Here is a 15,378-nt window from a genome sequence, read left to right as displayed (position 1 = left end):
CTATTATTACAACATGAACTGCAATCAAGTAAAAAAAAAAAATGAGTGCAGATGTTTGCAAATATTTGCATATTTCAGAATTCAATTGTTTTGCATTTTATATAATTTACATTAATGTCTTATATTAATGTCATATAATATCTTACACAAAAATTTATTTTAGATAACTCTCTGATTTATATCTATTATTAGTACATTTTATGCATAGTACCAAACAAAAACATTAATTTTACATGCTTTACATTTTCAATTTATTTTAATTTCTCTCTAATTTATGCATAGTACCAAATAAAAACATTTTACTAAATTATTTTTAGAGCATTTTAATTTTGTATCTAATTTCTCATATCCAAGGTATCTTACAAAATACTTACTTCATAGTTTGTATAAAGCAAACCATAAAATTGAGTGATTAACTTTACATTTGTTGTCTATTATCTAAGTTCTGAGCAAATCACTTCCCACTACTCATTACATTGCACCTGAAGTAGAAAAAATATATATAACGCAGAAAAAAAATTGACAAGAATTAAGACTTCCTACCAAAAACTGAATTTCAAACAGTGCTGAATGAGTGGGTAGCTGTCTCAAAGAATCTCACAAAGCAGTCTGAACTACAGAAATAGCTTCAAAACTTTTGTAATTGATTGTCAGACACAGTCCTCTATCTGGCTACTTCACTGCCTAATGTAGTGCTTTATATAGCACCTAGGCCTATCTGTTTCGCAGCATAAAATCCATTTCTCCAAGTCTTTTTTTAGTAGCTTGTGTGACAACTTCAAAAATAGTGAACCCTTCAATGTGTTAAAAGATCGTCAAGCTTCAAAACACATATTTTACAAGAGAAATACAAACATCTCTTGTCAAGAAGGTGATTGAAGCTACTGGAACACAAGCACGTACAACAATCAAGCAAGCACAGACATACACAACACCATGACTAAAGAGTGATTATCCATCAAGCTGGATTCAAACGGGAAATTATGCCAGTTCTTCTATATTTACACACCCAGATCGATACATCCCCATTGAATACATCCACGGTTTCAGGTTTCATTCATCTCGCCATGGCTCGCATGGCACACCACTCGTAGTATTCTCATTCATCACATTTATTTATCTGCGGCCCAGCTTTCAGACAGGGCATTAAAAAATGGAAATTAATTTTAAGCGTCAAGGAACCCAATTAATTCTCTGCTTGGAAGCGAGCTAATCAGTTTGTTGTTCGGTAAGCAATAAGCTGGCTGTGTCCTTCCAGGTCCCTGGGTGAATTTTTCAACCTGTGCTGCCGGGTGTTATCGGTTTGGATTTATCTAAACAGGCGACAGGTTCATGCACTTCAGACAACGCATCAAACCTCATTACTGGGCCTTAGCAGGAATCCAAGTGTGTGACAGTATCTGTATTCGCTCATTGTAATTACGGGCCGCCCTAGTGCTCCAGCACAGATATCAAGAACACTGCATTCCACAATTATCCCTAGTCATTATTTCCATGAGGGAAAGAAAAACAATTGTGCAGAACACAAACACCACACAAGCATAGCATCGATGAAATAAGTCAAAGCTGAGGTGAAACCGAATAAATGTCAAGAAGGATGAAAAGCATGTGCGCCTTTCCATAACACGCTCATAAGCAATAAGCTGAAGTAGAACGGGAGCATATTAATGAGAGGAGATTTAGAGGAGTTGATTTTTCATTTTTAAGATGCACGAGAGAGAAGGATATTATGAGACTGATGTGTTTGCCAGATGGTTTCGTCTTTGAATAAAATAAACTTCAACTGATTAAAACTGCCTCCAAAAGGATTTAAACCACCAACAAAACAAAATGAAAATGAAAGGTTCTGATTCCTTTTAACATAGTTGTTTAATGGTTCCATTAAGGATTCTTTTATAGGCACCATAAATGCAATATAGGATTGCATTTAAAACCTGTTAAAAATGCATAGATTATATAAAAAATATATAAATTAAATAATAAATAATGCAGATAATTTATTACATATTTTAAATAGTTTTTAATTAAATAAAGTGCTTCAATAAAAAAAAAAAACATGCAACTGGGTTCGGATCATAAAACTGAAAAGAATAAGAATGTCATTTATTTGGTCATTCACTTAAAGAGATAGTTCACCCAAAAATTAAATTTACCACACAATTAGCACACTCTCTAGCCATCTTAGGTGCATATGACTTCCTTCTTTTAGACGAATCCAACTGGAGTTATATTTAAAAACATCCCAGCTCTTCAAAGCTTTATAATAGCAGTGAATGGTTGTTATTTTTCAAAAGTCCAAAAGAAGTCAAATAAAACACATCCATCCATTATAAAAAGTGCCTAAATATGGATATTTGTCTTACAAAAATGCACCAATTCACTACATGTGGCCTTTATTCACCCCCCAGGTGAGAGGGGAAGCGCTTTATTGGACTTCTTTTGGACTATTGAAAAATAACACCCATTCACTGCCATTATAAAGCTTATAATAGCCAGAATGTTTTTAAATATAACTTTGATTGGGCAACAGGATGTTCTAAATCAATGCCTAGCACCACAGTCTGAAGCAAGCTAACCAACCATCTCTTTCAAAGAACAGCTATCAACATTAACACCATTAGAACAATTATTGACAATTTCAATTCGGAAAAGAGATTGGCAAATTTTGGGAAAGTAATCAAGATTGATGGTCAAAATGATGCACAGCCTGACCATCACATGTAAACCCATGATAGTAATCATGATCACAAGATCTTTGGATTGACTTCCCCCACCTAGAAGACAAGAACCAGACTGAAATTCCTTTAAGGAGACCTTTTAACCTCTGGTCTCCACAGAATGTCCTTATGTCAGAGAATGGCACAAAAACTTTCTTTTACAGATGTAGATGCACCAAAATGAACTCAAAAAGACTTATAAATGAATATCATTCCATTGCTTAAATCCATATCATATATGTAACCCACACATTTGACTATCATATTTCTAATCACTTATTGTGTATGTCTTTTTAATAACTATTGAATAGCTTAAGGATTCATATTCATGTTTGGTATGTGTTTGAATCTTCTTGCTTGAGACGTTTCTGGCCATCAGTTATTTGTCAAATGTATCATATTCTTGTTATAGGAACCATGCCCAAAATTATACCCTGCAAGAGCAGGACAATGTGGACCACATGATTGATAAGATGACATATGATTTATGACACCCCAAGCGAAGACAATATCTTATTGGTCAAGACAACGTTTGAGGTGTGGCCAAAAGGCCAGTTTAAATACTTAAAACACCATCAAATTTTGCTTTTAGATTTTGCTTTTTAGCTTTTGCTTTTTGTCATCACTTTTAGTGTTCTTTGAGCACTGTTCCAGCAAGCTACGGCCTGCATGTCTCCTGCTACTTAGCCACGATGAGATGAAACAGCACCTAGTCCTGCAAACTTTACTTCTGTTCTTTTACTTTAGCTTATTTTCTTTTCTGTTGAGAGTTTAATGTTTTGAGTTTTGTCTCCGATCTCCGATCTTGAGTGCCCATCTAAAACTACAAACAGCCCACAACTCTGCATCTTCAGACAACGTCCAAACCGGGCTTCCCAAGACTTCACTTCAATGACTACTGAACTTCCAGCCAATCAGCAACCTCGGGAAACCCCCTTTTTAATGAAGACGACAACAAAGGGGACTCCCTTTACACAGGCAATGCAAGTAACTTACCTCCAGACTCTGATCCGTACTGGTGTATCTAATATAACTTTAACCTCATTGAGGAACTCAATGTGAGCGTTAATTAAGTGATTGATGGTTGTTCATGTCTATGCAATTTCACGTATTGCTGTAAACTTGAGATTTCATATTTTCATTCTCTTAAACTCATTCTTCCCTAACTTTCTATCTTCCTGCAACTTGTGTGAGTGTGTGTGTTTATGTGTTAGATTAGTTTATATGTCTTAGATTTATCTAATAAAGCCATATTTATATATATATTTTCATATATATTATTCATATTGAAAAGAGAAGAATCTTGTGTTTCGTGCTTACAAGTTGTCTTAAACTGCCAAACTTGTTACTATGCTAATTAATAGTGTTTTCACTATACTTTGGATATTAATATCATTGCAGAGTTGATGTTATACGACTCGTTCAATGAATCGCTGGCCGTCTCAGTGATCAGCCGTAAAACGGTGATTCTGTCCAAATTCCCTTGAAAAACTGAAATGATTCCCTTTGAGCTAAATTTACCTGTTTCCCTTACATTTGTCTGAAAGAAGAAAGTCTCATACAACTAAAATGGTTTGAGGGATAGAAAATTATGTGGTAATTTTCATTTTTGGGTAAACTATCCCTTATATTTATGGCTTAATAAGAAGCTGGTTTTTGGTTACATTTAGTCATTTAGCAGAGACTTTTATCCAAAGCGACTTACAAATGAAGACATTGGAAGCAATCAAAAACAACAAAAGAGCAATGATATATAGAAAGTACTTTAACAAGTCTCAGTAAGCAGTAGCAAGGGCTGTTAAATAATATAATAAATAAAAAGAAAACAGATAGAATAGAAAAGAATAGAGCAAGCTAGTTTTTTTATAATCGTATAATAAATAAAAATAAAATAGATATAATACAAAAAGATTAGAAAGGTAGTTCAATATATATATTTTTTTTTAAAGAATAGAATGAGAATAGTAAGTGCTAAAGTTAGAGGGTCAAATAAAGATGGAAGAAATAGGTTTTAAGCCGATTCTTGAAGATGGCTAAGGACTGCTCGAATTGAGTTGGGCAGGTCATTCCACAAGGAGGGAACATTTAATTTAAAATTCTGTAAAAGTGACTTTGTGGTTTTTTGGGATGGCACAATCAAGCAACGTTCACTTGCAGAATGCAAGCTTCTAGAGGGCACATAAGTCTGAAGTAATGAATTTAGCTCAAGGGGTGCAGAGCCAGTGGTGGTTTTGTATGCAAACATCAATGCCTTGAATTTTATGTGAGCAGCTATTGGTAGCCAGTGCAAATTGATAAACAGAGGTGTGACGTGTATTCTTTGAGGCTTATTAAAAATTAATCTTGCTTCCACATTCTGGAGTAATTGTAATGGTTTGATGGAATTGGCTGGAAGACCTGACAAGAGAGCATTGCACTAGTCCAGCCTGGACAGAACAAGAGCTTGAACAGAGTTGTACCGCATGCTCCGAAAAAAAGGGCCTGATCTTCTTAATGTTGAATAAAGCAAATCTGCAGGAGCGGAAAGTTTTAGCAATGTGATCTGAGAAAGTTAGCTGATCATCAATCATAACTCCAAGGTTTCTGGCTGTTTTTGAAGGAGTTATGGTTGATGTGCCTAACTTGACGGTGAAATTGTAATGAAACGATGGGTTTGCTGGAATCACAAGTAGTTCTGTCTTGGCAAGGTTGAGTTGAAGGTGATGGTACTTCATCCAGTAAGAAATGTCTGTTAGACAAGCTGACATGCAAGCAGCTACCGTCGGATCATCAGAATGGAATACTTGATACAGGATGGTTACTGATCCTAACTACCAAAATAAACAAGATGGCTGTGTCTGAACACTGAAAAACTCACAGGCAGTATAAAATGGTACAGAAGGAAGGCAGCAAACCCAAATGCAATCTCTGAATCACATCCTGTCTATTATCAAGATGCCTCTGCAGATTTTGAAGGCAGAAAGATGTATTTATATTCTGCAATCCTATGCATGTGGCTGGAAGAAAAAATAAAAAAGGCATTTGAAGTAATGGATGAAAGCAGCAATCTTATTTATAAAGGTTCTTATTTTTATTTAATTGTGACTCCCTTTCTACTGAGAAAAAAAGAAACATTAAATATTCACTTGGCTATCTCCAAAGCTCATACTTGGATTTCCTTTAGATCATTAGACATGAAGGTTCTCTGGAAGCCTTCTGAAACCAGAGGCAACCTTCATACATAGTCATTGACTAACAGCAGCGAGACAGCAAGGCTTCTGTCGATTTCAAACACAGCCAATGATTCAATGCTTTGCGGTTGGGGGTTTCCAGTCATCCAATGGGTCTTGAGGTTATGTGGGACCCCCCTCCAAAAAAATCAAAAAAATCCAACAACAGCAGGTTATATTACAGGTCTCTGGTCTTCTGAGGTAAAGCTATTGCTCGCGTTTTGGAGCAGTGCTACTTTCAGAAGCAGGTGCTGCTGACAGCTCGTCTGCATGGCTGTCAGCGAGCGGGAACAAGTGCTGAGCCAGGTGTCCTGAATGAAAAAGACTTGGTCAAAGCAGAAGGGGAAATGTGGGAGCGTGGCCCGCAGCAGCTCTAATGCCCTTAATTGGATGTGAAACAAGTTTGAGAAGTAAGCTTAGAAGACAGGCTTAGCAAACACAAACAGACTTGAAGTGTCAGAGGAAGAGCGACGGAGGAGGGGGGATAAGTGTGACAGTGAATGTGCTGCTATCACTTTCTTCCCCAAGCAAACACTTGCTGACAGAGGGAGAGTTTGGACTGGCAAAGAAGATCCAAATTGATGGGTAAAAATGCAGACGGGATAAAACAGAATGGAAAAACCAATAGTACACCGCCAGAATGAAAGAACTAGAGAAAATTTGAGCTTTAAAATGAGAGGGAATGATCATTATCATCAATTGTTACTGGAGTTCATTACACAAAGTACATCAAACCAAGTAAATGAATATTACATCCAACTTTAAATGACTATAGCGAACACATGATTAGAAACCCCACTGAACAGACAACATATTGACTTTCACTATAGTAGCAGTCATACTTCATACAGATTAAATGCTCTAATTACTATATTTTTTTTATGTCATTTTATAAATACATACAATCAATAAGTACAATACAAAACAATACATAAATGCATACATAGATATAAACATAATGCTGCAGAATGTGTAAATGAAAGGATCTGAATACTTTTTGAAACCACTAAAAATATAGAACACTTAAGCATTTAAAATTAAGGTCCAATTCTAACATACCATTAACTATGACATCTACCTCATAAAACTCCTAATTTGCTCATTATTAATATTTAGTAAGGTGTTTGTTAAGTTTAGGTATTGGGTAGGATTGACTTACACTTACCAAGGCAGAAAACTTTGCAAACAAAACATAAACATACTATATTATTCCTAATGTGTTTCTTATAATAGGGCTGGACGATAAATCACTTGCGATGTTTAACAACAGCTCTGTGTAGTTAATGCTGCTCCATGTGAAAGTGTGGAGGTGATGAAGATTTACCGCTGATTACAGAACCGGCTTTACTGACAAGATGCGCATTAAATATCATATGCGATTTATCACGCAGCCCTATCTCATAATATGGTCAATGTCGTGACCAACCTATTGTGCCAAATCCAGAAGGTATAATGTGAGCAGGTGGTGCTACGAGGTGGGTCACAGCTATGAAGTTCTTGAGTCTGGTCTCCCCCTTGCACAAGGTGTCCTGATGGACACAGGTGGCCACTAGACATAACACCTCTCTAGCAATGACCACTGGGCCCAGTTTCTAAGGCACAAACTTTAATTACACCACCACTAAAAGGACGCCACACCACATGGACACATTAATCCCTTTTAATTTGTTAACCCTTTTAATTTTAGTTTCTTCAAGTCATGGAGACGTTGCCACTGTATTTCTGGATTTAGTCTGTCTCCGTTTTTTTCTGTTGCTTAAAGGGTTAGTTCACCCAAAAATGAAAATTATGTCATTAATGACTCACCCTCATGTCGTTCCACACCTGTAAGACCTCCGTTCATCTTCAGAATACAGTTTAATATATTTTAGATTTAGTCTGAGAGCTTTCTGTCCCTCCATTGAAAATGTATGTACGGTCTACTGTCCATGTCCAGAAAGGTAATAAAAACATCTTCAAAGTAGTCCATGTGACATCAGAGGGTCAGTGAGAATTTGCTGAAGCATTGAAAATGTGCTTGTTTTCATCAGAACGCACACGTCTTTCAAGCAGCATACAGCGTAGTGTTGTGCATTTTGACCAGTTGATGGGAATAGCATTCTTAAAATGCTTTCCAAATTCTGAATAATTTGTAATGTATAATTATTAGTGGTGGGCCGTTATCGGCGTTAACGTGCTGCGTTTACGTGAGATTTAAAAAAAAATATCGCAGTTAATCCATTCTCAAAGTCGGGTTGGGAGCTGGGTCTATACTACACGAGCTATGATGACTTTCACCTATGTCGAGAGCACATTATTGTAGCGCGAAAGTACATTAATATAATGTGCGGAGTGCGGATCTCTCTGCTCGTGCACGGGAACTGGGCGCGCTCTCTCAGATACACGTTGCTCTTGTAAGAATTTTCTCTGGGCTCACTCAGAGAGTATACCTGCACTTAAAACGTGTTCATACACGCTTACTTTAAGCGAAGAGGAGGGATTTGCGATTGCCCAGTTCCCACGCACGAGCAGAGAGATTCGCGCTCCGCACATTACTTTCCGCCCTAGAGGAGAGAGATTCACGCTCGGGCACATTATATTTTGCGCAAAGGCACATTAAATTCCATGCGCGAGCAGAGAGATTCACACTCGCACATTATATTAATGTATTTCGCGCTATAATAATGCGCTCTCGACATTTGACAGGGAAATAACACCATATTTTGGAAACAGGAGATGAGCCCCTGGTCTGATGCACCACCTGTCTTGAGAAACCCGTTCTCAAAGACTTAACGTTACTTTTACGGTATTTAGAAGTGCCCACGATAACAATATCATGCATATTCTTTACCATGATATATCGCATTACCGAATACCACCACATGTCTAGCCAAAACACAATCGAAAACAAGCCACAACACAATGGAAACAAGCCACAACACAACGGAAACGAGCACAACACACCGGAAACAAGCCACAACACACCGGAAACAAGCCACAACACAACAGAAACAAGCCACAACACACCGGAAACAAGCCACAACACAACAGAAACAAGCCACAACACAACAGGAACAAGCCACAACACAAATGAAACAAGCAACAACACAATGGAAACAAGCCACAACACACCGGAAACAAGCCACAACACAACAGAAACAAGCCACAACACAACAGGAACAAGCCACAACACAAATGAAACAAGCAACAACACAATGGAAACAAGCCACAACACAACGGAAACAAGCACAACACACCGGAAACAAGCCACAACACAACAGGAACAAGCCACAACACAATGGAAACAAGCCACAACTCAACGGAAACAAGCACAACACACCGGAAACAAGCCACAACACAACAGGAACAAGCCACAACACAATGGAAACAAGCCACAACACAACGGAAACAAGCACAACACACCGGAAACAAGCCACAACAAAACAGGAACAAGCCACAACACAATGGAAACAAGCCACAACTCAACGGAAACAAGCCATAGCATAATGACAACAAGCTGCATGACAACAAAATTAGCACAACTCAACGAAATTAGTCCTATGCATTGTGAGATTTTGCTGTGTTGTGCACAACTGGGCCACCATAGTTTTTTTTTTTTACCTTGACATTAAATTACAAAAAAATCTAATGCAACTGCTGACAATTTTGACATCTTCCTCTCATCTAAACAGCATAGTCAATCTATCGATGTGTTTTTCTCTTTTGGAAAGTCACAGAAAGCCATTTCTTTATGACTGCACATTCAGAATGGTACAACTGCTGTTTTGTTTTTCTCTGATTAAGAAAAAACCTTTCTAAAATATATTTACTGTAAGCATTTTAACTATAATCGCCAAGCCCTAATGACAAATTACTTAATCTGCCACACACTGTACTGAAATGCCATCATCAGTGAGCAAGTGAAAAACAAGCAGATATGTGAGGCAGTGGTCTCAATGTAATGCCTCATACAGTCTGATGTGACACTAGCCAAAAAAGTCCTTTAATTAAAACTACTTTACTGGGTCATTAGCCTGTACTCACCCGGAGCGGTAAAGCAGCGACTGCAATGATATTCCTCTACCACCGCACTTGACTGCCAGCTGTCATAACCTTTAAGAGACCTTCAGGTGTGAAGACTGTAGAGCAGAGGTTCAGTAAACATGCTGACCCTGTAGTGATGATCACACATCACATCCCTAATGAAGACTCGGATCAAAGAGGGATTTTCAGTAGTTCTTACCATTACTAGGACCTTTGCTGCTCAAAACAGAACAGATCTCCAGACTTCAAAGCACCTTCAAGAGGTGAGGATCATCTTATTCATCACAGGTTGCCCATTCGAAATCATTTAGCCACGAAGAAAGAGAACAGTTCATAAAAACCTGTGGCTAGACTCCCTCCATTTTCTTCTTAACATCTTTCTTATAGTCACAATGAAACAGAAGTAGTGACAGATGTTTTCTTTCACACTGTGACACATCTGAGTGTAACTAAATATATCAGCTGTTAACTGAATTTTGACATATTGGTGCTGCACCCAAAAATGAATGAGAACTTCGAGTCGATTGTGGATGGTTGGAGTTAAAAATATTTTTATTACAGTAATAAAAGCGTTTCTTCGTGAAAATGTTATTTTCGTTTATCATAAGATTACTGGTAACACTTTATTTTTCAGCATGTGTACTTATCTGTGAAAGTACGGTAATATAAGGTTACTACATAGGTTAAGGTTAGGTTTAGGGGTAGGTTAATACCTAGTTATTACCCAGTTACTGTAGTTATTGAAATTACTATTATAAGTACAAAGTATTAACATGCAGAACAGAACTGTGAAATACAGTGCTATACTAGATTATTCTTAATAAGAATGAACAAACAGAGACTGCTACTACTAATAATAATGATAACAATAATTCAAAAGAATATTCCAAAATTCCTGAAGACATTATTGACAATAGTGTCATTAAATATCAACATGAATAAACTTTCATGTAGTCTAATGAAAACTTTTATGAATGAAAAAGTTACAAAAACTACATTCTCTTACAAATTGTAAGATTTCCATTAGTGAATTCACAGTACTACCCATTGACTTCTATAGTCCACTATGACTTACAGTATAGTGTCTTTCTTTACTCTTCCTGATCTTGGAAGTACAGGATATTAGGCCAGCTTTGTTTGTTTTTTCCAAAAATTTTTAAACAATTTTAGGTCTATTAATTCAACTGATTGTTTGTTCCTGTTCTATGCCAAAGCTGAGAAACATCCCCTTATCCCCTTTAAGCTTAAACTTATTACTTAAGCTTAAACTCTCATTTTAGAAGACTACTTACACTACTATAAGTTAAACTGAAAGAAGAACTCATCAACCTTGGGAAGTCACTGGTGTTTAAAAAATAAGAAAATAAAAGATTATTATTGAATTTATTTATTTTTCTTATACTTCACATAATAAATGTTTTAGGAACTCGCTTGTATATGCCAAACTACCTCTTGCAGAACGTTTCATTTTTCTTCCACAGTCCATCTGAGGTCACAGCACAAGAGCTCACAGCAAAACAGGCAGTATGAACACTTTCTGTGCCTGGAATCCCACAGGGCCATTAACTGGTGTGTGATAGTATTACAACAGCTTCCAAGACAGAGGAAGAGTATTCCACAGTGATAATTTGAAAGAAGACTGGGAGAGGAAGTGTGTGGGTAGCAAAGAGAGAGAGAGAGAAGATGCAAGGCTCCTTTGGTGTTACTTCAGAAGAATGATGACATCTTCAAATCATCTGATGCATTTAAGATGATGTAAGTACACACTTACAGTGCTTCTGGCACACGAGAAACATGCCAGTATGCTTGACTGTACACTTGTGGCAGAAACAAATAGTGAAATCAATCATTTAAACAGATTTATAGATGTACATACAGGTCTTTACAGTATATAATTTCACACAATAACTCACAAATGCAGTCAAGATACCATTGCTTTTACTTTGTGTAGAAGCAGAACTTTAAAAATATTCATTTAGCTGCATAAATACACCACAAATGGAATTAAACTTCTATATGGTCCATACGCACTGCTGCTCTTGTGGAAACTGAAATAAATATGCTAAATTTGTCGACAGAGAAAAATGCAACACTTTTACAAATCCGGGCAGAAGCAAAAAAGTATGCCTGCTTGCCAACCAAAATTGAATAAAGCCTTCACAGATCTGTATGCAAATGTAAAAACTACTAGGAGGCAGCCTTTACACCCATGTTTGAAAAACCTTATTGAGGCCGACAGCTAAGCAAAAGGACCCATAAATAAATGACTTGTTTAAAAATACACACTACTATAAAAACATAAATATGTTAAAAGATACTCCCCCAAAACATAAGTAGAATATGAAGTTATTACAGCAGTGAGAACTATATATCAATTGTATCTACATCCTCCATTATATATTGTCCAGTCAATATGAGTTCAATGCACATTTACACCAAAACAAAATGTTTTTTTTTAAATTTCAGTCCCTTTCAAAGGCTGCGTTTACACTGGCACAAAAGTAAAATGTTTTTTTGGGGGCTCACATCTGACATAGATTAGTTTTTTTTTTGACCCACTTCCAAATGTGGTTTTAAAAAAAAGATACAAATCCAATATCGGCATGCTGTATACGCTGACATTTTACTAGAGCCCGACTGATAAATCATTTTGCCGATATTATCGGCCGATATGAGCCTGTTGCCGATATATCGGTATCGGTGAATATGCTGCCGATATGAACAGTTTTTTTACAGAACATATCATACAGATAAAAGTGCTGCTTGCTTTGGTAGCTCCAGTACTCACCTCAATGAGTTTACGCTCATAGTTGGAAGCCAGCTCCTCTATATCAGCTATAGATCGATTTTGTGGAGCTGGAAGGGGACCGTCACAACTCCTTTGAATGGTTAATGCTGAGAACAAAACGTAATACACATTAAGAAGTGCAATCAAATGACAAAAATTCAAAACAGCCTTTAAATTAAATACATATAAATATAACCCAAGCATTTAAAAGGATGTCATTGTATAAATGTTAAAATACTACCTAAATTTATTGTGCATAGTAAAATAAAACTGTGTTACAGTAGTCAACTTCCAGCACAACCAGTGGCATGAGTTTGGTGCGGTATTATCTGTTTGATGAACATCGAAGATGATGCAGCATAACATATCTGGAAACAATTATTTTTGCAATCTGCAGTTTGGTTACCCTAAAGGTGAAGAAACTACACACTTCAGCTTTATGGCAAGTTACAAAGATTTAGTAATATGATTATGTCTTGTGAAAGTTTGGGAAAAACAATAAAATCTGAGATGCCCATTGTTCACACCAGTAAACTTGGGCTTCCTCCAGTGCTGTGTAGCTGTAGCCTTTAAATCCGGTGTAATCTAGTTTCAGTTGAGCTGCCTGTGACGGCTGAGATCCGCTGAGTTCATAAGCAGCAGTACAGAATCTTTTACCAATTGAAAACTCAATTAAAATCTGCAAGTTTTCACAACACAAACGTTGCTGGAGGCACCACAGGACAGCAGAGACGAGGAAAGCAATAAGAACATAAACCCAACCCTGGACCTGGCCGACTTTCAACAGAACAGCTGTTAGACTCTCTCATTTCTTAATTCTCAAAGGAGAAAGAAAATCCTGATATTTCCGGGGCGAAAACAAAATTACATGCAAAATGTTTTCTTTTGCGAAAAGCTAAAAGATGGTTTTGACCAAGAGAGGATGTAAAAGTCACAAATTGACTGTCACTGATGTTCTTAGTCAGGGCAAAAGCAATTTTGCAAGCTAAAAGCCTAGTGTGACCACATCTTAACACCAATTGGCTGATAAAGGGTGGCTGGATCATCAGAATAGTGGAGATATGCACACAAAGGTTCTGGAGGGCATGAAGCTACTGGGGTAAAAATGAAGGCAAAGAGGAGGTGGTGCTCAGCTGAAAAGTTTGTCATAAAGCCGTGGAAAAAGTCTATGGAGTACAAGTCAACAATCCTGAACATTATCAGCTCACCCGCACACAGCCGCTCGCCACTTCAGTGCCGAGTCTTATCAGTGCTGTGCCAATAGTCTATGTGTCCCACTAACTCACACACTACTACTGTCAGCAAGAGTGGACTGCACCCAAATCACTGGCAATGTGCAGCTCAACCTTGATTTAAGTCCACCACAGTCATGGATGAATATATAAATAACAAATACATTTATATAGAAAATGTTGTTTGTGAAGTTTATCACACTGTTTGAAACAGGACAACTATACACAAGAGTTTACGCTGTGTCAGAGAATTTGAAAAAATTCGGACACGTCACAGCAGATTTTCACAGCCAAAATTCAATAATCAGTTGAGAAACTGATAATCAACTAAGAAATACAAATCAACTAAAAATCAACTGTATGTGGACCACAGGTTTATCAACCACTTTGTATAAGCTGGGGGATGAGGATCCAAATAAACAATAAACAACAAACGGAGAAATAAATAAATTAAATGACAAACTGGATCATCATTTCAATTATTAATTTTTAAAAGGTGGATAAATCAACACTAGAATTGTACAATCCAACAATAAATAATTAAATATGAGTCAAAAGAAATAATACAATTGCAAAACAATATTACATTTCTAACTCTCTATTAACGATTTCATCACAATGCACAAAGCCATCTACTGTCAATCAATGCTCCAATTTAATACAAGCTGACATTTGTTGAGGCTTATCGTGTATAAGGTTTAAAAAGTTATTCGCGCCATTGTGACCATAAAAAATGTATACAATTTCTAAATTGTAACTACAGATTAGAGGTCTGTATATGTAAGGGTAATTTACATTAAGGCAAAAGTTATATTTGATTGCTATGCCAAACAGAAGGACACCTAATAGCAGTGGACCTCATTTCTGTTGCCCTCATTGACTAGGGCAGTGGTTCCCAACCTTTTTCAACTCGCGGCCCACACAACCAAACACATATGTTTGCGCGGCCCACTTCAAAAAAATTAACTGACCCCGCTATTGTTGGGTTAATAACTTAGTACTCAGAAGCTAGATTTTAAACTGTATTTATTGAATAAACATGGACAAAAAAAAAAAAAACTATCGCGATTTTTTTGATCAATTTTGCAATTGTGACACACACCGATATGCTTTTACAGTCATAAATGCATTCAGGATTAATTTTAAACATATTTCCAAAAGAAAACCAATCAGAGCTTTATCAAAAAGTTGTAACATCTCTAGAACAGACATAAGTCAAAATTATCACTATAGTGAAGATGTAAAAAAATGTATAGACTTGTGGCAAAAAAAAAAAAAAATCCTGTATACAGGGACTTTTTTTTCTTTTTGCCATGCATTCTTCATAGAGCTCATTAATTGTAGCGGTGCCTCAGGTGTTTGCAGTGTGTATACAGTAGGCTATGTGTTTGCAGTCAGCAGTGAGAGCG

At 36.8% G+C, this 15,378-nt stretch overlaps 1 protein-coding gene across 5 annotated transcripts in view; it reads right to left on the bottom strand.

The window, feature by feature from the left end:
• The window catches only part of snx29 (sorting nexin 29), a 137,809-nt gene that overhangs the window by 71,829 nt on the left and 50,602 nt on the right, over positions 1–15,378 (bottom strand). For all 5 annotated transcript variants that reach the window (XM_026276782.1, XM_026276783.1, XM_026276784.1 and 2 more), the window contains one exon: positions 12,738–12,844. In XM_026276782.1, the coding sequence (XP_026132567.1) occupies positions 12,738–12,844 (107 nt within the window). The remainder of the gene's footprint in view (positions 1–12,737; positions 12,845–15,378) is intronic.

The sequence above is a fragment of the Carassius auratus genome, chromosome 12, assembly GCF_003368295.1.
Source record: "Carassius auratus strain Wakin chromosome 12, ASM336829v1, whole genome shotgun sequence".
Taxonomy (NCBI): domain Eukaryota; kingdom Metazoa; phylum Chordata; class Actinopteri; order Cypriniformes; family Cyprinidae; genus Carassius; species Carassius auratus.
The sequence above is the reverse complement of the archived record's forward strand: the minus strand, read 5'-3'. Positions and strand labels throughout refer to the sequence as shown.